General features: G+C 46.4%; 1 protein-coding gene across 2 annotated transcripts in view; it reads left to right on the top strand.

Moving 5' to 3' along the window:
• The window catches only part of MPHOSPH8 (M-phase phosphoprotein 8), a 248,377-nt gene that overhangs the window by 64,970 nt on the left and 157,010 nt on the right, over positions 1-26,397 (top strand). For both annotated transcript variants that reach the window (XM_029602497.1, XM_029602498.1), the window contains exons 8-10: positions 3,360-3,500; positions 20,620-20,706; positions 22,218-22,372. In XM_029602497.1, coding sequence (XP_029458357.1) covers positions 3,360-3,500; positions 20,620-20,706; positions 22,218-22,372 — 383 coding nt within the window. The remainder of the gene's footprint in view (positions 1-3,359; positions 3,501-20,619; positions 20,707-22,217; positions 22,373-26,397) is intronic.

Genomic DNA, 26,397 nt, shown 5'->3' on the forward strand with positions numbered 1-26,397 from the left:
TCAACATCTAGACCCCGGAGAGGGGGAATTGTCCGACGAGACGATGGATCTTGTTGTGCGCTAGTGGGGAGCCCCCCCACTTAGACCTGATGGCCACCCTGAGGAATGCGAAGGCTCCTAGATTCTTCAGTCGCAGACGGGAGCACTGCTCAGAAGGCGTGGATGCCCTAGTCCTACCCTGGCCTCGCGATGTTCTCCTCTACGTGTTCTCACCCTGGCCTCTGATGGGAAAGGTACTCAGAAGAATAGAACTTCACAGGGGGCTCGTCATTCTCGTGGTGCCAGAATGGCCCCGGAGACCATGGTTCGCAGATCTGGTGAACCTCGCGATAGACGGTCCTCTTTGCCTCTGTCACCTCCCAAACCTACTGCGGCAAGGTCCCGTATTTTTTGATCAGGTGGATCGCTTTTGTCTAGAGGCCTGGCTTTTGAGCGGCGGAAATTGAGGAAGAAGGGTTATAAGGAGGAAGTTATATCCGCTCTGTTGCGTGCACGTAAGACTTCTAACTCTCTCGCTTACATTTGGGTATGGAAAGTGTTTGAGACTATGTGTGCCGACTCCGGAGTACCGGCACGCAGGGCCCCGGTGTCCCAGGTCCTCTCCTTCCTACAGAATGGCCTCTCCAAGGGTTTATCTTTCAATTCCCTGCAGGTACAAGTTTTGGCGCTCTGTTCCCTCTTAGGGCGGGTCGATGGTTACGTGGTGGCGGCCCATCCGGATGTCGTTCGATTCTTCAAAGGGGCTAAGTATTTGAGCCTGCCTACCGGGCTACTTGTCCGTCGTGGAGCCTTAATCTAGTGCTTCGAGTTCTTTGCGAGGCGCTTTTCGAACCCCTCCGGTGAACCAAGCTTAAGGACCTGACTCTTAAGACAGTATTTCTATTCTCTTATTTGCTCGGCCAGGAGAGTATCCGAGCTTCAAGCCTTGTCTTGTAGGGAGGTTTTTCTTCACCTTTCTGATTCAGGTGTTTCCCTTAAACAATCCCATCCTTTTTACCAAAGGTCATGTTCTCCTTTCACATAAATCAGTCAGTGGAGCTTCTTGCTTTTTCTCCAGAAGACATTGCGAGCATGCCTGGCGGAGACCTAAGGCGCCTTGATGTAAAAAGAGTACTCCTGCAATACTTACAAGTTACAAACGACTTTCGGGTCTCCGATCATCTCTTTGTCTTATGGAGTAGACCAAATAGGGGGAACAAGGCTTCTAAAGCTACCATCGCTCGATGACTCAAGGAGGCGATTATGTTGGCATATATTGGTCGGGGCCGGCCGGTGCCGGAGGGCTTAAAGGCCCATTCTCTCCATTCGCAGGCTACCTCTTGGGCAGAGAGCCAACTGGTCTCTCCACAAAAGATATGCAGAGCAGCTACTTGGAAGTCTCTTCATTCCTTTACGCGTCATTATCAATGTACAGGCGCCAGTTTTTGGTTCCTTCACAGATAGGTGCTTAGAGTGGGACTGTCTCGGTCCCACCCTACTTAGGGAAGCTTTGGTACATCCCACTGTCTGGACTGATCCGTGAACATACAGGGAAAGGAAAATTGGTTCTTACCTGCTAATTTTCGTTCTTGTAGTACCACGGATCAGTCCAGATGCCCGCCCTGGCTGCATTCTGATTTTCATACGACCGCTCGAAGTGTTTTTTCATTCACAGGTTTTGGGAGTGTCTACTAATTTTCTGAAAGCACAAGCATATCAGACCTTTAAGGCACCGGAAGTATATTCTATATACCGTATTTTTCGCTCCATAAGACGCACCTGACCATAAGACGCACCTAGGATTCAGAGGGGGAAAATTAAAAAAAAAAAAAAATTGTGCTAAACCGGCTCTGCGTCTGGGCGTCTTATGGAGCAAATTAGGGGAGTGCATAGGTTTTTTTTTTCTCCCCATTTTGTTTTCGGGTCTGGGGAGGGCCATTTCGGTCCACTCCCCAGATCAGAAAATTTTTCTTTCTGTGGGAACCCCCAAAAACCCCCCCCCCCCATCCCTTTAAATTAACAACCTCCACCCCCCTGACCCCCCCAAGACCTGCCGAATTAATTTCCTGCAACCCCCCACCCTCCTGACCCCCCCAAGACCTGCCGAATTAATTTCCTGCAACCCCCCACCCTCCTGACCCCCCCAAGACCTGCCAACCGTGCCTGGTGGTCCAGCGGGGGTCCAGGAGCGGTCCGGGAACGATCTCCTGGGCGTGAGCCGTCGGCTGCCAGTAAACAAAATGGCGCCGACGGCCCTATGCCCTCACTATGTCACTGAGACCGACCGCTGCTATTGGTCGGTCTCAGTGACATAGTGAGGGCATAGGGCCGTCGGCGCCATTTTGTTTACTGGCAGCTGACGGCCCTATGCCCTCACTATGTCACTGAGACCGACCAATAGCAGCGATCGGTCTCAGTGACATAGTGAGGGCATAGGGCCGTCGGCTGCCAGTAAACAAAATGGCGCCGACGGCCCTATGCCCTCACTATGTCACTGAGACCGACCAATAGCAGCGGTCGGTTTCAGTGACATAGTGAGGGCATAGGGCCGTCGGCGCCATTTTGTTTACTGGCAGCCGATGGCCCGCGCCCAGGAGATCATTCCCGGACCCCCGCTGGACCACCAGGGACGTTTGGCAGGTCTTGGGGGGGGTCAGGAGGGTGGGGGGTTGCAGGAAATTAATTTCAGGTCTTGGGGGGGGGGGGTTGTAGGAAATTAAGTCGGCAGGTCTTGGGGGAGTCGGGGGGGGGGTGTTTGTTAGATTTTTGTTTGGTTTTTTTTTTTATATTCGCTCCATAAGACGCACATACATTTTCCCCCCACCTTTGGGGGAAAAAAAGTGCGTCTTATGGAGCGAAAAATACGGTATATATATATATATATATATATATATATATATATATATATATATGTAAGAGCAGTTCTTTGTATTGTTTTAAATTTCAGATTCAAATTTGGATGTTACAGGTTTTACTTGCTTGATTTTTCTCTAGTTAAGATTACAGTTTTACTTTTCTCTGCTTTAACGTTTATACTGAAGGGACACGGGGAGCATTGTCCTGATATAGGATACCCTTTGAGTTTTTCTCTGTTTCTGTCTGCTGGTCAGGAGGCTCAACCCACTGTCTGGACTGATCCGTGGTACTACAGGAACGAAAATTAGCAGGTAAGAACCAATTTTCCTTTTTGTTGATTTCTGCATATCTGAGTTTGCAACTGTTAAAAAGGACTGAATTTTTTATTTTGATATTTTTAATAAAATTGTCATTTTTGTTGTGCTCATTATCATATAATAAATTTAATCTAAGAAAGTTTAGTTCCCTGCACAAAAATTCAAAGAACACTTCTTTGTATGTAATGGAGAATGTTATTGTTTCAGGATTCGAGTGGAATGACTCTAGTAATGCTTGCTGCAGCTGGTGGACATGATGATATCCTTCGATTACTACTTAAGAAAGGGTCAAAGGTGAATGCTAAACAAAAGAATGGAAACACAGCCTTAATACATGCTGCTGAGAAAGTAAGTTGCCATTGGTTCATTAAATTATCCTTATGTTGATCAAAGCTTTTCTGTGTTCTCTGAGTCTTCTAGTTTTTGAATATTTACCAGATGATATCGCTTTTTTCCCCATGGATAAACAGGTTGAATTAGCCATGTTGTCTAGGGACATTCCTCTGGTCCTCTAGGTGGCGGAGCTCCTCAAAGCACACAGATTATGGCAGCAATGCCCAGACCGCCTGGCTTTAAGTTTTGCCAGTGCAGTAGGATTATGTCAGCCACAGATGGCCATGTGCTCTGCTACCTCTGCTTGGGACCAGACCATGAACCACTGAACTGCAGGGACTGTGGCCGGCGAAGATAGAAAAGCTGAGGGAGGCAGCCTCTGGCTCGTATGCTCCAGAACCAGCTCATGGATCAACTCAATCCTCCCCAGGGCCCAGCGAGAACACCCGAAGGTGAGAGGAAGAGCACTGCCTTGGTGGGCCCCTCAGGTGACCCATGGGCCCTGCTAAAGCATGCCCAGGCCGCATTGACGCATGGAGCATCGGAAGATCTGCAGGGACCCGGGCAGGGCTCCGGCGACGCAAGCGTACTGGCACAGCCTCACACGCCCTACACGACGCTAGACACCATAATCGATGCGATGCACGATGCCATACTGACGCACATGTCGAAGAGGAAGAAGCACGACGCAGCGCCTGGGAGTCTGAGAGCCTTAAATGCACCGATGCAAAGAGTCGACACTGAAGCACCATGCGTCCAGGAATAGCACATTGAGGGCCGTTAAGCCAAAAGACCATCTGGTCCCATGTATTTCCCCAACAGAAGGGGACCCATTGGCGGCATGGCCACCGGTGATACGGTGAGACTCTGTGCTGAATTCAGAGCTTGTCTCCTCAGATGTAGAACCAGTATCCGTGCACGGATCATCGGGGTCATTCCACTCGTCGCGGATCTTCTTGGATCTGTAAGTGACTTCCAGGTGCAAGCGGGAGGGGGTCGCACCTCCAAGAGCCCCTGGAGAAGAGACACAGCCCAGGGTGGAACACACGATGGCCTGACCCAGAGGCCCAGACTCCGAGATTCTGCTAGCAGCAGTTCTCCCCAGAGGAAGAGGGTCAACAACCAGAGCCACAGGGGACGCTAGCCTCCCAGGCAATGACCCAAATATCTCAGATCCTAGCCCAGTTCTTGTCCTCAGTGGAACAAGGTGCAGTGGAAAGTGGAAAAGACCACTATGACCGCAGCACCGCACCTACAGGGTCTTGGGACGTCAGACAGCAGCCGGGAAGCCCCCCTGCAAGAGAACCCACAGAGGCTCTTGCTTTCGGAGTCAGACGCCACACCCCCAGGGTCACCCATTGGCTACCCTTCGGATCCCCCAGAGGAGCAGCCGCGACCAGTATTCCCGCCAGAGGACCTGTCCTACTCCAGGTTTGTGGAGAAGATAGGAGTACCCTTCATGTGGGAACTCAGACAATACCAGACCCCAGGGCGGAGGTCTTAGGTATCCTGAAAATATTCGAAACATCTGCGGAGCCCATGGTCCTGCCCTCGCATGCAGTGCTGGATGAAGTGATGATCAGAGTGTGGCAAGCTCCGCTGTCAGGATCCTCGATGGTGAGGAAGACTGACTTGAAATTCTGGATGCGTGAGTCACCCTTCTATGCGGTGTTTCAGCTGCCCCACGCCTCCATCGTAGTGGAGTCTGTGATGAGGAAAGCAAAGAAGTTGAGACTTCATTCTAATGCCCCACCAGGGAGAGATAACAAGCTCCTGGATGCCTTTGGGAAACGGAGGAGATACTACCATACCTCCGGGGGGGAGGGGGTAGAATGTACCCCAACATTCGTCAGCCTGTGTACCAGCCCCCAAGGGGAGCACAGCCACAGCAGCCACCGAACTGGAATCAACAGCTCAGCATGTGCCCTCCGCGGGGACCCGCAGACCCAAACAATCAGAAGGAACAGTCAGGGTTTTAATAACACCCTGCTTACCCCCACTGCTATCAGTAAGGGGCAGAATATCCTGGCTAATTCATCCTGCTTATCCATGGGAGAAAAGCAAGTTTGCTTACCGTAAACGGTGTTCTCAGTGGATAGAAGGGTGAATTAGCCATACTAACCCGCCCACTTCCCTGGACAGTCTCAATCAATATAGCACGACCTTGGATAACAGATTGAGGCAGGCTGGGAACCACAGAGGGGAGGACACAAGGCAGGCACACAGCTCTGCCACCTAGAGGAGCGGAGGAACGTCTCCAGACAACATGGCTAATTCACCCTGCTATCCATGGAAACACCGTTTATGGTAAGCAAACTTGCTTTTCACATGCTGAGTAACTGCAACGAGATTCAGGGTGTATATTTTCTGTAGTCTATCCAAACATCCAAGTAGCTGCAAAGAAATTAGTAAGGTCCAAACTTCAATAGATTCATAAAGAGCAAATCTTCTTTATTCGATAGTTTATGCATTCAAAACGGCAACTCCATTGCTCATCTGTCAAAATATTACAGTTCTCGATAGGGTCCCCCGACATGGACCCCATGTTTCGCCCAAAGGCTGCATCGGGAGGGACAGTAATCAGTGAAAATTTTAACTGAAATGTAAATATAAACAATAGTTTTAAAATAATTTTTAAAGGAAGGACCAAAGCAAACTGGTACACCGTTTAAGTATTTTGCCGATACAACATAGCTTATATTCAAAGTCACATTCAGACAGTCGACAAGGCAAGGAGAGCGAATGGCATAGACAGACCCAAACATTTAAAGGGACTTCAGTTTTGGTGCGAAGCAAACAACCAATGAGAAGACAGCAGCTCAGATAGGCACCAGCCAATCATGAGACAGTGATGTCAGCTATAGTACAAAACAGGTACCAACTACTAAATGAAATATTGCCATTAATAGACCTCACTGGGCGTATTGACTGAGGTTCAGTTTCCAAGTAGGCATATTCTATCTAGTCACAACAGAATAAACTGAGCAGAACAGAGAGAGAAATGATATAATAAAAAAAAAAAGAGAGAAGCAGGAAAATAAAACCACAAAAAGACAGGGTTTTTTTCCCCGTCAATTAGCAGGGATTAGGTGGAGCTTCTAGAAATCACAGCTTTCCTCTGTGCGGCTGAATGCATCTTTCTGCGCGATCGAGCGTCATCTTCTCAGTCTTAGCAGCATGTGGAGCGTTTTTTCTCCCCTCTCCTCAAGAGCTTTTCCTTTTCATAGAAGAAAACGGCACTTTTCAGGGCTATCATGGCTCCCAAACCGCTTGGCTTTAAGCACTGCCAGTTTGGTAAGGCTATGTCCATCGCTGATGGACATAACTACTGTTATGTCTGCCTGGGGCCCAAGCACGACCAGTTTACCTACTGAGACTGTGGTTGTATGTCGCCCTGGGCCCAGAGACAAAGCACCCAAAAGATCACGTGCCTCAGAAGGGGGCGATGGCTCCTATGCCCCGACATTGGAGAGACACATCTCACTCCTCCCTGGGCCTGAAGTTGGACCACCCGGAGAAATGTCGGAGGGCTTCTTCCCTGGAGCACCAGAGTAAGAAAGCTACCAAGAGCCAAACGGTGCATGCCACCCCAGTGCTCCTCCTCTTCTAGGACCCACAAGGGAGTGGAGTGTCGGGAGATGCATTGGTGGCCTGGGAGTGCTGCTTGGCCGATGCCAGCTGCGCAAGAGCTGTGAAACCAGCGAGGCATAGACGCTCCTCATCGAATGAACTGGCGCTTACGTCGACACAGGAGTTGAAGCAGGTCAAGGACTGCAAGGATCCGATGCTTGCGTCGGGGGAACGTGACGTTTAGCAGATTAAGGTGCCAGAGCACCACAGTGCAGCAAAGGGTGCCTCCCAGAAGCCACGCACACCGATGCAGGACCAGATAGGCAATGTGTCAACGCATGACGCGATACACTGCCCTACGACTCATTCACAAACGGTGCAGGCGTTGGCTCCGAAGCAGCGGAGTGAGGGTCCCAACACAAGAAGCAACAGCATAGGCCTCCAAAGAAGCAAGGGCCAGAGCAAGACCCCCAGGTTGTCTTCATGCCTGAAGAACAACGGGACCTAGGGTTTTCAGATGTACACCCACTCTCTGACTATCCTGCCTCAGAAGCCTCCTCCAGCTTTTCACTCTGGGTCTGCTCCGACATCTCTTCCGTGTCCAAGCCAAAAGACTGTCTCCACAGATGCAAGAGCCCCTCTGGAAGCATCCAAAGCCACCACATGAGGTAGGACTTCGATCTCACCGCACCCGCGGTCCAGATTCTGATATCCTCCTAATTGCAGTGCCTCACACGTCCGCGAGATGAAGATTCACCCCAGTTAATGGGAGCGAGTACGCCAGGTCTGCTGCTCCTCAAATCCTCGCGGAAGGTGGTCTGGCTTCCCAGGTGATGTCACATTTCCACAATTTTAAATAACCTTTTCTCATCCCTGGAGTTGCATGAACCGGAGTGTCCACCCACGAGTCCCTCTTCGGAGGAATGCTCCCCCGCAGATGAATCCCTTCTCCAGCAGCAGGAGGAAGTCGTTCCATGGACAGGGAGGATGCCTCAACAGTAGTTCTCCCCACAGCCAAGTTCAGATCTGGAGGTCTTCCCCCCCACTTCTCCTGGATCGACCACTGGATTACCATCTGACCCACCAATGGAGCCTCCAGAGCTACCCTCACTGCCAGAAGATCTCTCCTACTCAAAGATCATTGAGAAGGTGGGTGCACGTCTCAACGTTGAAACTAGGAAGGTGCCAGACCGTAGACAGAGGTCTTTGGCATCTCTTAAAATTTTTTGAAGTACTGGCTGAGCCAACGGCGTTGCCTCCCCACGCAGAACTAGACACGGTTCTGGAAAAAACGTGGGAGTCCCCTTTTTCGAGTCTTGACTGCTTCCAGAAAGACTGTTCTCAAATTTAGGATGAAAGTCCCCATACTACAGTGCAGTACAAGTCCCGCATGCCTCCAACGTAGTAGTCAACCATGAAAAAGGCCAAAAAGACCAGACTTCACTCTAACGCACCGCCAGATAAAGACAACCGCTATCTCGATGACTTTGGGAAAAGGTCCTTTCAGTCTGATTTGTTGAACGCAAAAATACAACACTAGTTCTATATCACCCAGTATCTCTACAAGTGCCTGCAGTCCATCAAGCCCCTTTTTGAGGAGGGCACCTCCAGTAGGGGGCTCCCTCAACAGGTACTGGACATGGAAGAGGGGCTGCATCATCTCCTCCCCACAATCTGAGTCATTTGAAACGTCGCTCCATGCTTCAGCCAGGAAGACGTACCTGAGAAGTTAGCAGACCTGCCATGTAAGGGGAGGGTAACCTTTTTGGAGACAAGCTACAGGAGACACTCTCAACTAAAAGAGCAAAACGTGGCAGTCTTGTCCCTGGCTTCACCAACAGAGCAAGCATCAGCAGCCCAAAGGTATTATCCAAGCTACCATAAGCCAAGTTTCCAAAGGTGCCTGGTCAGGCCATACATCCCTTATAGAGCACTGCCTTTTCTGCAGCCTAGACAGCATGCGCAACAGCCCCACAGCCCAGGGCAGACCTAGGAGCCAGCACCAGCAGAGACAACAGTTGACCTCCGCCCAGAAACCGCCACAAGGTTTTTGAAGATGGCAGGGCCACCCCTTCCTCTCCCTGTGGGGGGCAGAGTAGCGCGTTTCTTCAGCACTTGGATAGTGATAACATCCGCTTGCTGGGTACTGGGAATTGTTCGCGGAGGCTACCAACCCAATTTCAAGGAGTTTCCGTCTTTTTCTTCGCCTCACCAGGTTTTGGCAGGATTGGGAGCAGACGCAGCTCCTGCAAGCAGAGGTGACCTCACTACTTACCCAGCAAGCCACGCAGATAGTGCCGTCACACTTTTATGCAACAGGGGGTTGTACTCACCATACTTCCTCATTCCCAAGAAATTAGGAGGCCTCCACCCAAGCTTAGACTTACGGGCTTTCAACAAATTCCTGCGAAGGGAAAAATTCAAGATGACATCCCTAAAGACTATTCTCCCATTTCTTCAACCCAATGATTGAATGTGCTCACTGGACCTCAAGGATGCCTACTCCCACATTCTGATGCACAGCTCTCCCTGGTGGTACCTGTTCTTCCAGTCCAGTGGGCATCACTGCCGGTCCAAGGTGCTCCTGTTTGGTCTATCTTCCGCTCCGAGAGTGCTCACCAAGTGTTTAGCAGTAGCGGTGGCCCACTTCAGACGAAAGGGGATCTAGCTATTCCCCTACCTCGACGATTGGCTTCTGGTGGCTTCGGAGAAAATGACCCTCCATTTTCACATGAGGGACATGATTGACTGTCTGCAGGTGCTGGGATTAGTCATCAACTATGAGAAGTCCAGCCTCCAGCTGACTCAGGTCCTGCAGTTTATCGGAGCCAAAATAAAAACAGTGCTAGGGAAAGCTTTCTTGCCCAAAGACAGGGCATGAGCCCTGTGCATTCTGGCAGAACAATTACAGGCCTACATGTGACCCTCGGCCTGCCAGATCTTAGCCCTCCTGGGCCACATGGCAGCAGCAATTTACGTAGTACCTCGCACCCAACTACACATGCGCCGCCTGCAATGGGGTTTGAAGTTTTAATGGAATTAGTGCGTTCAACTCTTGTCATTCACATACTCCTCACCAGAACCATGAAGAGAGACATAGCCTGCTGGCTGTCACCAGCAACGCTCTTGGGGTAAAGTTTTAAAGGTGTGCGCGTCCATGTGGGCGAGGCTTCTGGTGCCCACTCATGGACGCACCGATTTTATAACATCCTTCCACCATTTTCCTCTCTCCTCTGCGACCCCTAAACCCGCCCTAACTAAACATTTTTTTTTGTTTTGGAACTTACCCGCCTCATAGAGCAGGAGTAAGTTCCACGCACCGGCAATTGCTGGGGCACGCTTCACTGGGACAGCGCAAAATGGTGCTGTCCTGGCTGGCCCCCTGCCTGCCCATTTTTAAAGGCCCAGCACTCCTGCATGAACCAGGAGATATGCGTGTGGCTGGGCTGTTTTAAAAATGCACTTGGCGCGGCCAGATGTATATCCCCCCTTTCGATGCACGCCGGGCTTTAAAAATTTACCAGTTAGAGGGAGCCCTATTCAGAAGCCAGGTGCACAAATTAATTCTTACTACAGATGCTTCCAACAAGGAGTGGGGAGCCCATCTCAATCACTTGAAAATGCAGGGATTGTGGTTAGTCTTTGAGCATTCCCAACAGATAAACCTACTGGAATTCTGGGGGGTTCAGAATGCCCCCCTTTCCCCAGACTTGGTCGACAAAGGTAAGAATGTTATGGTTCACACAGACAACTAGTTGGCCATGTTCTACATAAACAAAGAAGAAGGGTCATGTTCCTGGACACTATGCAAAGAGGCGATTCAAATTCTGGAGTGGACAGAAAAACATTCTGTCTCCCTTCAGGTGACCTACCTTCTCGGAATTGCAAATTCCAAAGCGGACTGTCTTAGAAGGATATTTCACCCACACAAATGGTCCCTAAACCAGAGGGTGGTGGACAGTCTCTGATTCTTTTTTTTTTTTTTTTTTAACATCTTTGACTCGGCTGTCAGCTTTTTCAGCAGGTGACCCCTTTGTTCTGTTTTTGTTGGGGTCCCCGTCTAGCCCTAATACCTGTCTGCTACTGGACCATGAAGTCTTCTGCTATCTACTTTATGTGCGCAGGTCTCGATTCCTCCCACAGGCCCCAGGAACCCCTCTATGGCAGCGGACGACTTCCTGCAGACGAGGAGAGAAGAAACACCTCTTCGCCAGCTTTTGGGGAGATTTGCTCTACTAGGGGGTTGAGAGCTTTTCATGTTTTGTGAGAAGATAGAAATGGGGGGAGGGAGGGCTTCTTTTTGTGGGGAGGACTTTTTGATTTTCAAAACTGCCTCAATCTAAAGGAGAACCTGGGCTGGGGGGTTCTTTCTTTGCATGTCAGTCATGCTACAAATATTTTCTGTACTTCCTGGTTCTATGTCTAACATAGAACTACCAACATACGCTAAATGTTGATGGTCTACACTCTCCTGTTAAATGAACTAAACTTCTCCCTGAACTGCGCAGGCGCAGGATGCATATTGCTTTTCTTCAGTAACTCACTTGGATGAGCACGACCACTCTAAGCTGCAGCGAAGCTGTGTGGGTCAATGCTTTTTCTCTTCTTATAGCTTATGCTAATGGGGGTAGCTATTTTTATTAATAAAAATGTCATTTTTATGAAGGAAAAAATGCTTTCTGACCCTAATGGCCATTTCATCATGGTGGCCGGGGATCTTCAAGGGCAAAAAGTGGTGCTTTTAAATATATACGCTCCTTATGTTTTATTCTCATAATTTTTCATCTATGCCTTTGGCCAAAGTTTCTGTGTGGGAGGGGTGTGCTGTTATTGTGGGGTGCAATTTCAATGTGGTTGACAGTCCTTTAGTTGACTGTAAACTACCTAAAATTCCCAAGAAAAACCAAGCTGAGCTGGGGGTGGCCTTTCCATCCCAAGAACTGCAGTTGTTGGATTCTTGGCGAGTGCTGCACCTGGAGGATCACGAGTATACTTTTTTCTCCCAGGACAAGCAGGATGTTAGTCCTCACATGTGGGTGACGTCACCAGGCAGAGCCCTATCACGGAACACTTTCTGTCAAATTTTCTAGAACCTTTGACTGGCACACTGAGCATGCTCATCAGCTTTGAGCACTTTCCACTTCATTAGCATACCTATGTCAGGTTCCACCTATTGACATCTGTAAAGCAGCCACATGATCATCTTTACATACTTTCACGTCCCATTATTGCTTGGACCAGCAATCATCTCAAGATGCCAAGCTGGGACTTGCAGTCTTGGATACCTTGATTACATGATTATTATAGACTGTCCACACCAGAAAAGTCACGCAAAAAAAATATAATTTGATATGGACATCACCATACGGGTACAAATGATGACCTACTCATCTCTAAGCGTGACTGGGAGCTAGGGACTCCCATGACAGCATGGCTAATTCAGCCCTGCTATCAATGGGAAAAACAAGTTTGCTTACCGTAAACGGTGTTTCCGTAGATGATAGGATGAATTAGCCATGCTGACCCGTCTACCTCCCTGGACAGCCGTTTTGTTATTTTATCTTACTTCTACAATACAGGCTGAGGAGAAGCTGTCTTCCTGTGCGGGAATACACGCACAGCCGCACAGAGCATATCTCTGTATCAGCTTTGAGAAAGCTCCGCCTCTGACGCCAGACTGACAGTCCCATGACAGCAAGGCTAATTCATCCTGCTATCTACAGAAACACTGTTTACTGTAAGCAAACTTGCTTTTCCACCCTTCTCCAGGGCAGGGCTTAGTACCCTTTCCCTCGACACAAAGGGGCAAAGGGTTGTACTCATGCTACTTCCTAATTCCAAAAAAATCAGGACGACTTCACCCCATCTTAGACCTTCGCAATCTCAACAAATTTCTCCAAAAGGAAAAATTCAGGATGGTGTCACTCTGCACCATGCTTCTCCTACTACAACAAGGAGATTGGCTCTGTTCTCTGGATCTTCAGGGCGCATACGCACATATAGCCTTACATCCCCATCATCGCAAATACTTGCAAACATTTTCAATACCAAGTTCTGCCATTTGGCCTTGCCTCAGCACCTTGAGTTTTTACGAAATGCTTAGCTGCAGTGGCCGCCCACCTACGCAAAAAAAATGTTCACGTGTTCCCTTACCTGGATGACTGGCTAATCAAGAGCCACTCCAAGCAAGGAGCTCTCGAATCGCTCGTTCTAACCATAAATCTACTGCATTCCTTGGGATTTCTCATCATTTACCAAAAGTCCCACCTGAATCCCTCTCACCTCCACACCTTCATTGAAGCACGATTGGACACCACAGTTGCAAAAGCCTTCCTGCCCAACGACCACGCAGACACACACTCCAGACTGGCTACATCTCTGCAGAGAAAGGAAACAGCCTCCACCCATCATTTCCTAACGTTGCTGGGCCACATGGCTTCCATGATCCACGTCACTCCTATAGCCAGCCTGGCCATGAGAATAACTCAATGGACGCTGAAATCTCAGTGGCTCCAAGCCACTTGGCCTCTGTCATTCCAGATCCATGTCACCAACCAGCTTCATCTGTCACTCCTCTGGTGGACAAGCATATCCAACTTACTGACAGGCCTCCCTTTTCAACAACCGGTTCCACAAGTGACTTTAACAGACGCATCCAACTGGGGTTGGGAAACTCATGTGAACAACCTTCAAACACAAGGTACTTGGACACACCTCGAAGCAAAGTTTCAAATCAACTTCCTAGAGCTTCGAGCCATACATTATGCTCTTTATGCATTCAAGGACTGCCTTTCACACAAGAATGTGCTCATACAAACAGACAACACAGTTGCAATGTGGTACCTGAACAAGCAGGGATGCACGGGATCTTATCTCTGCCAAGAAGCTGCACAAATCTGGGCTTGGACCCTTGCACACTCTATGCATCTCCGGGCCACTTATCTGGCAGGCATAAACAACGTAGTAGCAGATCGCCTCAGCCGACAATTCCATCCCCACAAGTGGTCTCTGGATCCAGATGTGGCGAGCAAAATCTTCCAACGCTGGGGTCAACCAACCATCAACCTCTTTGCATCCGAACTGAATCACAAAATGGACAGATTCTGCTCCCTGCACAAGCAGCCAAACGTGTTAGCCATGGACGCTTTTGCTCGACCCTGGAGCTCAGGTCTACTTTACACGTATCCTCCGATACCGCTAATAGCTAAAACTTTCATGAAGCTACAATAGGACAAGGGGTCAATGATACTCATAGCCCCGTGCTGTCCTCAACAAGTATGTTTCCCCTGCTTCTCGACCTCTCGATACGACAACCCATTCACCTGAGCTCAGCACCCAATCTCATAACTCAGAACCAAGGCATGTTACGCCACTCGAACCTTCAGATGCTGTCCCTCACTGCCTGAATGTTGAAAGCTTGATCCTTCAACCGCTCAATCTTTCAACTGAGGTCTCTCAAGTGCTTGTAGCTTCCTGAAAACCTTCCACTTCGAAATCCTACCTTTCTAAGTGGAAAAGATTTACCATGTGGTGCACGCAAAAAGGTATCAACCCCTTTTCCTGCCCCCTCTTCATTTCTATTAGATTACCTCTGGTATCTTTCAGACTCAGGTCTCCAGACTTCCTTGGTAAGGGTACACCTCAATGCCATCTCAGCGTACCACAAAGGAGTAGGGAATGCCCCGATAACAGCGCAACCCCTTGCGAGTCGGTTTATAAGGGGCGAACTACAACTTAAGCCCCCCTCTTCGGCCACCGGTTACTGAATGGGACCTAAACCTAGTACTTACAAGACTCATGCGTTCCCCATTTGAGCCTTTGCACTCCTGTGATATTAAATTCCTTACATGGAAAGTTCTTTTCCTAGTAGCCATTACATCTGCTAGGAGGGTCAGTGAGTTACAAGCACTTGTCACATACTCACCCTATACAAGGTTCCTTCATGACCGAGTGGTCCTCCGTACTCACCCTAAATTCTTTCCCAAGGTGGTAACAGACTTTCACCTCAATCAATCTATAGTCTTACCCACCTTTTTTCCCAAGGCCTCACTCTCACCAGGAAGAGAGAGTTTTACACACTTTGGACTGTAAACATGCACTTGCATTCTACCTAGACCACACTGCAATCCACAGGAAATCCACCCAACTCTTTGTTTCTTTTGATAAAAACAAATCGGGAGTTGCAGTGGGTAAGCAGACTCTCTCCAACTGGCTAGCAGACTGTATCAAATTCTGCTATGAGTAAGCAGGCCTTCCTCTTCAGGGATGAGTGAAGGCACACTCAATAAGAGCAATGGCAACGTTAGTAGCACACTACCGTTCAGTACCAATTTCTGACATCTGTAAAGCTGCAACATGGAGCGCTCTCCACACATTACTGCCTGGACAAAGAAGGACGTCAAGACTCTGCCTTTGGCCAATCTGTCTTGAAGAACTTATTTCCAGTCTAATCCCAACTCCTTCCATGTCTGTCTGCTGTGGTTTTCAGGCTGCCTCATTTTTCTCAATAGTACACCAGTTGTGCCTGTTGCACGAGTTTTTGCTGTTGGTCCACTTAAATATGAATCAGCCTGTAGCTTGCTAATCACTCACATGTGAGGACTACCATCCTGCTTGTCCTTGGAGAAAGCAGAGTTGATTACCTATAACACGTGTTCTCCCAGGACAGCAAGATGTAGACCTCACGAAACCCACCCGCCACCCTGCAGAGTTGGGTCCGAATACATTTTATTATTATTTTTTTTTTTTTGCTCGCACTTTTGCTACAAACAAGACTGAAGAGAGACCCCTGTGGCTGCAGGGATAATGGCATGCTGGGCATGCTCATTGTGCCAGTCAAAGTTTCTAGAAGCTTTGACAGAAAATGTTCCGTGATAGCGCTCCGTCCGGTAACGTCACCCACATGTGAGGACTACATCCTGCTGTTCTGGGAGAATACCTGTTACAGGTAAGCAACTCTGCTTTTTCGCATATGCGACTTGACTATATTTTTATTCCTCGAGTCCTTTTTTTTTTATTTAGCAAACTTGTGATGAGCAACATTTTTGATGTGCCATTTTCTGATCACGCTATAGTAGTCACAACCCTTGTGTTAAAACCAGATGCTCCAGGTCAATTTCGTTGATCTCTGCCTCTGTATCTGTACAATGACAAATGCTTTGCTACTTTTCTTATTGAACGATGGCAGGAATTTGTAGATTTTAATCTGAAGCCAGAAACAGACCCTGTACTTTTTTTGGCAGGTGGCTAAGGCTGTCGTGCAAGGGCATATCATTGCTTATCAGGCACATGCAGAGAGGGCCAGGAACGAAAAAATATTGGATCTCTCTAAAACGATAATGGCCTTCCGCCGACAGCGTATGAGAGATCTAGGGCATGCATCTAAGGAACAACTGGCCAAAGTTCGATGGAAACTTAATGCCCTATTTGAAAGTAAAGTGCAACAGAATATTTTGTTTAAGTACAGATTATATCAATGGGAAATTAGTCCGGGAAATTATTGGCTCGTCTGGTTAAGTCCAGCTCACGTTCCATAGCACCTGCACTATGACTTGCTGACCACTTCCTCTATCTTGAAAGCATTCAAATGTTACTATATATCTCTGTACATGGCGGGACCTGCAGATGCATCGGCTCAAAGCCAAGTCTTTCTAGGCCTGGGATTACTACATTTGGGAGAGCAAGCACAGGATATGGTGGACAAGCCTGTCACGGAAGCAGAGATCCACTGTGTTATTGCCTGGCTGAAGCTGCTTAAAGCTCTGGGACCCAATGGCTTTTGGCCCTGTATTTTATAACTTGCTGGAGGAGTGGAATATTTTGCAATCACATTTTTTTTCTCCTATCTACAAGCTCAGCATTATTATTCGACTGTATTTGCATGCGATATCTCTTGTTCTTTTGACTGATGCGGAAGAGAGTTTTTTGGAAACACCGGCCAAGTTTAACAAAATCGCAATTTGGTCATGTCATTTAAAGTACTTACCTACGCCACATTTACAATACTTGGCATTGTGGAGCATCTATTTGGGGGAACCCGTCGCTGCTGAACAACTACTTCAGGCCTTTAAGGCACTGTCTGCACTTTTTCTCAGCAAATATGAGAGAAATACTGTACAAACTCCTTCATAGAATGTACATATCTCATGTCCTGGGCATCAATATGAAATTGTGGGATTCGGATCTCTGCTTGAGGTGTAAGGCTCTGCCTGGGAATCTCTGCCATATGTTTACGGGATACTCAAAGCTGCAGCCTTTTTTGGAGCAAAGTTCAGGCTTTTTTTTTAGAGCAGGTAGTGGGTGGGCTGTTTGGTTCCTTGGTTAGGGATGGTTGTTTTCTTGGGCCTTTAGGGAGATGGGTCTTCTTTGCATTCTGCTTCATAGCAGTAGCCCCTCTTTCTGCTAAAAAATCTATTTTGCTGAGCTGAAGGAAGCCCCCTCATTTGCTCAGTGGAAAAGTTTGATGCAACACCATGCACAAATTGAATTGTTACAAAAAAAAAAAAAAAAAAGGCTACCTCAGTGAGATTCTCTATGGCCCGGAAGGGCTATTATGCGCTTTGGCACAAGGTCAAGCTTCCAACATAAGTTACTACTGCGAGTGCGAGCGCGAAGACGAAGGCCCACGTGTGCCGCAGGATGCGCTCTGCTCGCGGCGAAGATGGAAGGCCTCCGTGTGCCACGAATGGAGTGTGCTCCGCTCGCAGCAAAGATAAAGGCCCCGGTGAGAGGGAGAAGGAGGTGTGAGAGGGGAGGGGAGGGTGAGAGCAGGGAGAGGGGTGTGAGAGAGAGCGGGGGGGGATGCTTGAGTGTGGGTTTCAGAGAGAGGGAACCTATATGAGGAGATTGTGAAGGAGTGTGTATGTGTGTGAGAGATTGGGAGCTCGTGTGTATGAAAAAGGGATCATGTGTATGTGAGGGTGCTAGCCTGTTGAAGGGATTGTTTGTGTGAGACAGAGCCTGTGTGAAGGGGTGCGTGAGAGAGAGCCATAGGTAGTCTGTGTAAGGATGTATGTGTGAGAGAGAAAGGGAGCTTGTGTGGGTGTGTATGCAAGAGAGAGGGCCCTGTATGTGGGGATGAATGTGAGGGAAACCTGTATGATGGTGTGTGTATGTGTACTGGAGAGAGGGAGCAATTGTGTGAGAGAGGGAGGGACAGAGGGAGCCTGTGTGAGGGGGCAGTACTGAGAACGGGGTCAAACTCTGGGACTGGCAATAGAGTGGAAAGGGTTGAGCCTAGAGGAAGAGGGGAGAGATACTGGCAAGTGGAGGAGTTGGGGCCTGAGTGGGCAAAGTGGCCAGGGGAGTAGGGAGAGCAAGTGGAAGGGTCACTCTTACAGGGAATTTCTGCTCAAAATGTTTAAAATTTTGCATCTTTAAGTAATACATTTTCCTGTATTAATTTAAAATGTAATTACTTAAAGACTGTCATGTAAATCGTGTCTTTCTGACCAATATAAAGTTTGCAGAATTTTAAGCTTTTGTGTGCCGAATTCCCCCAGGAGTAATAGGTTGCATGGGTCATCGAGAGTATAGCTATGGGTCTTTTGTACCATTGGTTGCCCAATGCCCAATTCCTCATTTTTTCTTCTTTTTCTTTTGGTTCTGCTTGTTTTGTGTTCCTGGTGTGACATTGGGTGGACTCCCTCTGGTCTTCTGTGAGCTACGTTTGTGTGGAGTGTATGTGTCTGGTTGTGGGTGAGGTTGTGGGAGGATTTCTTCTCTGTCTCTCGTTTGTTGCTTATTTGAAAACCTTTGTGAGTCGGGGGGGGGGGGTTGTATTGGATTTTCTCTTACATAGAGGCTACTATATGGATATGTTGGTTGCATTGTTCACTTGTTTACTGATCTGTTGCGGCCGAATGATGATATTTTCCTCTAACTCAATAAAAATGAAGTTCAAAGGAAAAATAGAAAGCTTGGAGAGTGGTTGAAGATTTGGCAGCTGGGGTTATTGGATTACCCCACAAATGTGAAGGGTAAGCATTCAGAACTGTCAGAATTGTTCATTTAAAAAATTCATTATTCAAGGCAAAAATGAGGTAAAATCCTAATCATAGAGTGATACTATCATATCCCTTCTATGCAACCTGTACGTGCTTCTGTTCAGATTCCTAATCATCAAGGATCACAATAAGCTTTCAAGGCTGAAAAGGAGCCAAACACATGCAATATTAAGGTGTAAATCTTTCTACCTGTTATTTTTTGTGTTCATTTTTAGACCTTGTCACTTTTTTCTTTAAACTCTATTTTTGGAAACACTACATCTTTTGTCTCTTTTCAGAGACACTTCAAATGTATGGAGGGTAATGGGAAATGCCCCAAGTGTCCACTGTAATGAAAAAGTTTACCAAAGGACAACAGAGACAGTGTATTTCTCATATTCAAAAGCCTTTATTTCTTATGCGCATAAGGAAGTCAGCTCCTAAGCTTGAGATACTGACTTGATTAGATATTCAATTGGTTAGCCTTAAATACAGTTTTGCCCTAGTAATTAACACTCCTTTGATTTAAGGTCACAAGGTGAAAAGAAACATTTGCTTACATCTGACATTCCAAAGAGTCCTGGGAAACTAATTAACCTTGATTTTATAACTCTTCATTGTGTTGCCTAGAAATACAAAGAGATACATGTGTTTTTTCTGTTATCTAAGTGTGAGACAGCTTCAGAGAAGATTTCAAGACCGAGCATGCCTCCTGGAACTCTTTTGATAAATTTCCATTAAACAGATGGCCCTAATAAATTTTATTATCACAGTCCCTCCTTTTGGTCCAGGGGGCAATGCTTGTCTTAAATGTTTACTATATTTTCACTCATAGTGCATAACCTATTAAATTCCTCATCTGAGGATGTGTTCTGGGGCATTGCAAGTGTTGCTAAGACCATTATCTTAGGAATACTTTTTTCTTTTCATAACATGACAATGCATTGAATACACATAAAATAAGAAATATTATTCCTAAACCAAAGACATCCCATGAGGGGTTTTCTGTGTCAGTATAATGAGAAAGGTGTGACAGTAAAGTATCTATAGCTTGCATGTGATTTCTAATACTACTATCATTATTAATATAGGAACAAGAAGAATTAATAAATTGACAAACCCCTCCTTTGTCAGCAAGCAACATATCTAGCGCCATACGATTATCTAAAACTACTTCTTTAAGAGACTTGATCTCTAATTGCATTAGTCCCATAATCTTCATTGTCTCGTTCATTGTGACTTTCACAGTGGCAGAAAGATTTTTTAAAGCACTTTCAAGTTCAAAAATTCTTAAACCAGGAAAAACAGTCCTCAAAATACAATGAAAGGATCACAGTCCATCTGGAAATCGAATAGTGACCTGTGCCTTCTCTTAGGGGCAAATCAGTTCTGACGATGTTTGTTGAAAGAAAACAATGGTACAATGTATCCAAAGGAAAACTGAGCAGTAATATTAAAGGAAATAAACAAACAGGATGAATTCAGTGTTGGTATATGATAATTTCTATATTTATCAAAATAGTTTGGACTTGTGCTGTACATAGAAACTGTTGGAATTTTTCTTTTCTTTTTTTTTTAAGAATTTTCTCACGACAGTGGCGGTTCTCTTGGAAGCTGGTGCACACCTGAATATCCAGCAAATTAATGGAGAAACTGCTTTAATGAAGGTATGTACGCATGCTTGCATTTGTTTCTCTGTATTGTGACTCACTGTTGACTCCCATCCACTTGTGCTCTGTGCATCTCACTATGATGTAAATCTCTCTGAATTCTTTTGTGCCTTTTCCAGTCCCTTGCTTATAACAAGGTATTGGAAATTTCATTGTACAGCAGTACAGTAATTGTCAAAATATAAATTGACCTTTCTACAAGGAAGCAGAATGAAAGAATCAGTTTTTGTGTCCCTGTTTATCTGACAGGTTTTTTTTTCCCCAGTTAGTATTTTGAGGTCCATATCAATTTGTAGTGTAGGAGTTTAGCTCATTTATTGTTAATTTATTGTCTAGGAAATAGTTTTAAGGAACCCAGCAAAAATAACCTCATAATCAAATAACACTTCTTGATTTCTTCCTATGCTGACAGTTTTTATCAAAATTTCTTCCCATTGTTGCCTCACCACAGATACAAAACACTTCTTCAGAGTTTGCTTTCAAGGGTTCGTAGACTGCCCTATGGAGAGAAACAAAGCTGCTGTTACACTCTGTCCTGAATTTGTGTTTTTTCTGTGCTTCGAGCATCCTTTTTTTTTTTTTTGTTCATTTTCCCTATCTTCCAAAGCGTCATTGCTAGTATGATCCTAGGTGACTGCAAGCTCCTCCTGCAAGCTGTGCTCCTCTTCTCTATCAGCCACTGGAGAGGAGGTGTGCATACACCTAATCCCTCAAAGAGGATCAATCACACACTCAGAAGCAAGAGACATCCAGGGTTGCATAGTCTGGGTAAACAAATAAGCGTGGGAGTAGCTTGCTTGTTGTGGCGGTTACTACCCCGAACCAATTAAGCCTGATACTTCACTTTGAATACATATACAGCGCAGCTCACTGCTTCAACGGCAGGGGGAATGAAGAAAAGAGGATTTATATTAAGACAACTAACAAGGACTAAATTGCACAGGCTGGGTAAACAAACGTGGGAGTAGCTTGCTTATTGCGGCGGTTACTACCCCTAACCAATTAGGCTTGATACTTCACTTTTATGCAGCTCCAGCACTGCTCTCTACATCAGTGGCAGGGGTGGAAGGAAATTAGAACCAAAAAGTTACCAATAAGGGCCCTGATCTCAGCGGTCAGAGTAACAGATATGTATGAGAAAAATAACTGTGAAAGCTTGCTGGGCAGACTGGATGGGCCGTTTGGTCGTCTTCTGCCGTCATTTCTATGTTTCCATGTTCTTTCCAATCTGTGAGGCAATGCCATCTATCTATAGCTCAAAAAGCCACTCTTGCCTACTTTTTTAAAATCTAAAATAGCTGTTTTCCTTTTCCTCTTTAAAACTTAATTTAAATGTTAAAGAATATTGTAAATTCAGCATTCCAAGGAAATAGGCAAAGACTAAGAGAATAATTTGATTATGCTGTTGTAAATATTGGTGTTGGTTTGTTTGAGTATCATGCAGCATTTCCAGAAATTCTATAAGGAAAGAATTCTGAATCATTGGGTCTATTTGTTGTTGCTGTTAGGCTTGTAAGAGGGGAAACTTTGATATTGTACGACTGATGGTTGAATCTGGAGCAGATTGCAGCATTTCATCGAAGTACCAGAGCAGTGCCCTGCACTTTGCTAAGCAGAGTAATAATGTGATGGTGCATGAACTGCTCAAGACCCACTTGGACACGTAAGTACTTCAGTTGAATTGGTTTTGTCCATAAAGTTTAAATGATTTCAAGTCTATGATGAGTGTCCCCATTTGTCATGAAAGACAATCCATAATTGTACAGAATCCACTCTTTCCAGTAGTTAAACTGTTTTCATCTGTACAGTTCTAGCCTATTTGTGTCTAACCCACTGTTCCTTTATCTTCTGATTTGTTCATAGATTGAACATCATTTTCAGCAACTGATCTTAATCAGTTTCTGGATGTTTAATTTAATTACTTCTATAGCACTAAGTATTCATGAACAATAAGTCCCTTTCCCAAAGAGCTTGCAGTCTAAGTAGATACCTGAGGCAGTGGGAGATAGTGATGGTCTGGAGGAGTACCAGTGGGAGAAGCGGGATTTGAACACTGGCCTTTATGGTTCGCAGTCCATTGCTGTAGCCATTAGACTATCCCCGAGGGAAACTGATTTACTTCTTTTCTCTGTATTGCAATCTCTTCAAGCTACTGCAGCAGAGTGTAGATTTCTCTTAGGGCAAGCAGGATGGTATGTCCTCACATATGGGTGACATCATCAGATGGAGCCCGGCATGGAAAACTTGTGTCAAAGGTTCTAGAACTTTGACTGGCATACTGAGCATGCCATAATCCACACTTCCACACGGAGTCCCTCTTTAGTCTTTTTTTTTTTTTTTTTCTGCGGAGCTTTTTTCTTAGTGTTGGCCCAATGTCATTTCAGACCAGTGGGTCCTGTCCATCATCTGTCAGGGGTACAGGCTGAATCTTCTGGGTGTCCCGGCAGATTCTCCTCCGAGCCTCTATTGGGGGCTAGCAGCGTGTCAGGAGATCCTTTTGGCGGAGCTCTCCGCCCTTGTGTAATGGCCAGGGCAGTCGAGCCTGTTCCTCCAGGACAATGGGGATGGGGTTTTTACTCCCGGTTCTTTTCTGATTCAAAAGAAAACAGGGGGCCTCCATCCCATCCTGGACTTGAGAACCTTGAACAAGTTTCTAAAATGAGAAAAGTTCAAGATGGTTTCTCTGGGCACCCTGATTGCCCTCTGGCAAAAAGGGTACTGGCTTTACTCCCTTGATTTGAAAATATACCTACACCCACATCAAGATCTTCCATGATCACAGGAAGTATCTCATGTTTGTGGTGGGCAAGGGCCACTTTTAGTACAGAGTGTTACCTTTCAGTCTGGCCTCCACACCATGCATCTTCACCAAATGTCTGGCCATAACAGGGGCGCACCTTCACCAGTTGGGAGTGCAGGTCTTTCCCTATCTGGACGACTGGTTAGTCAAGAGCAGTACCCAGGCGGTTGCGACACAATCCCTGCGTTTAACTATCCGGGTGTTGGAATCGCTGGGGTTTGTTACCACCAAAGTCCCGAAGTCTCATCTCTGCCCGTCACCTCAGCTGGACGTTATTGGCACTCAGCTGGACATGGCTCAGGCAAAGGCCTTTCTGCCGCATGCCAGGTCACTTACCTTGACATCCATTGCGAGAGTAGTGCAATGGAGTTAGCAGGTCTCGGCGTGAGAAATGTTGTGACTGGGCCATATGTCTGCGACAGTCTCACTCCTTGGGTGCGCTTGCATATGTGCAGAGCCCAATGGACCCTGAGGTCCCAGTTGGGGCAAGCCACCCAGGGTTTCCAGGTGCGCATTTGCGTTAATCTGTCCCTTGGAACTCCTTGTTATGTTGGGAGACTCTCTCCAATTTTGATGCGGGGAGTGATGTTTCAATCTCCCCTTTCTCAAATTGTTCTCGCTACGGATGCGTCCAACTTGGGTGGGGTGCCCATTGGAAGGGCTCTGCACCCAGGGCCAGTGGTCAATCCAGGAAGCACAATGCCAAATCAACTTCCTGGAGCTATGGCAATCAGATACACTCTCTTGGCCTTCAGGGATCGGCTAGCCAATAAGGTAGTCCTGATCCAAACCGACAAGCAGGTGGCAAAGAGGTACATCAACAAACGGCACAAAATCGTTCCTTCTGTGCCAGGAAGCGGTCCAGATCTGGTCTTGGGCACTATCCCAGGGGATGGTACTCTGAGCCATGTATCTGGTGGGAAGGGCGAATATGGTAGCAGACCGTTTAAGTTGAAACTTCAGCCCCCACAAGTGGTCCCTGAACCAAACAGTGATGGATCAGATCTTTCGCCTCTGGGATGTCCCGAACATGAATCTGTTTGCATCCCCCTGCAACAGGAAGGTAGCCTAGTTCTGCTCCCTTTGACAGCCTCAGATGCTTTTTCCCACAAGTGGAGCCAGGGCCTCCTGTACGCATATCCTTTGATTCTTCTGGTGATGAAGACTTTCCTGAAGCTTCATCAGGACCACGGGACTATAATCCTCATAGCCCCTTTGACTGAGGCAGGTCTGGTTCCTGCTCCTATGGGATCGCTCCCTCCGGGAACCAATCAGTCTGGGGACCTACCCAGATCTCATCACTCAGGATCAGGGCAGACTGCAGCATCCCAATCTCTGGGCCCTGTCGCTCATGGTCTGGATGTTGAGAGGTTAATTCTGCAGCCTCTTGACCTTTCTGAGGATGTGTCTCTGGGTCTTGGTGGCATCCAGGAAGCCTTCCACTAGGAAATCTTATGGGCTGAAGTGGAGGATATTTTCCGTGTGGTGTGGACAGCGTGGCCTAGACCCCTTCTCTTGCTCCTCTCCCAAACTGCTTGATTAGCTCCTGCACCTATCGGATGCTGGTCTGAAAATGAACTCAGGGTGCATTTGAGTGCGATCGGTGCCTACCACCATTGTGTGAATGGTTCTCCCATCTCTGTCCAACCTACAGTGGGCAGCTTCAGTTGAAACCTCCCTTGAGAACCCCCCGCTGTGTCTTGGGACCTTAATGTGATTTTGGCTCAGCTGATGAAAGCTTCTTTTGAACTGCTGAGGTCCTGCAACCTGAAGTACCTGACCTGGAAAGTCATATTTTTGGTGGCAGTCACTTCAGAGTGCAGAGTCAATGAGCTTCAGGCGTTAGTGACCTACCCACCATACACAAATTTTTTTCATGATTGGGAAGTTCTCCACATGCACCCTAAGTTCCTTTCTTTTTTTTTTTTAATTTTCTTTTTTGCAATTTCAATAACAATTACAAGGAAAACCTTGATTTGAAAATAGGCTGTACAGAAAAAAAGATTGAAAGTAATCTTTACAATATTAAAGTAAGCAAACAACCCCATTATTAATAGGAAATATCGAGTAGACAATCAAAGAATAAGAAAAAAGAAAAATTGAGAACCACCACTTACATTATATTTACTGGTTCGACCTCAGTGAAGAATCTAGCAATGCCCGTAGTTGGGGTGGCTCAAAAAAAATGTAATTAACATTATTATATCTGACCAAGCATTTACAAGGGTAGCGAAGTACAAAGTGACCCCCCCCTCTTAGACTCTAGCTCGGAGCGCATTAGTAAAAATTTCTTTTGCCGAATTTGGGTAACCCTTGTTAAATCGGGGTAAACCCATATTTTTGATCATAAAACAATAGGAAACGATTACGAAGGAAAGAGCACAAAACATTATCTCTATCTGTAGGGAATGTGAATTTAACTGATAGCATCCCTCTGAGTGATTTCAACTTCTTGAGAGCTTTGCTGAAAGTCTGGGAAGTCCCGAACATGAATGGTTAACAAAAACAATAAATAAATAAATAAATAAATAAAATAAGTCTAACAAATCCAACGGAACTCTAGAAGGCGGATTATCTCCTTGAGAATCCTCAGTCTGCAGTTTAGGCAAAAAATAGGCCTTAATTATCACAAGCAAAACTGTTTCTGAAATTTTGAGGATCTGAGAAAGATAGTTCCTAAATAATTCCACAGGAGTAAGTTCTTTTATTATGAGAAAATTAATAATCCTCAAATTCAGAGAACGTAAAGTATTGTCAATGTTCTCAACCTTTTTAGAGTAAATTAAATCAGATTGGACTAAATGCTGTTGAACTTTTTCCACCGTTGACATTCTGGACTCTATATTTGAGATCTTAATTTCTTGAGCAGACAATGTAGCAGAATTCTG

The sequence above is a fragment of the Rhinatrema bivittatum genome, chromosome 5 (assembly GCF_901001135.1).
Source record: "Rhinatrema bivittatum chromosome 5, aRhiBiv1.1, whole genome shotgun sequence".
Lineage (NCBI taxonomy): Eukaryota > Metazoa > Chordata > Amphibia > Gymnophiona > Rhinatrematidae > Rhinatrema > Rhinatrema bivittatum.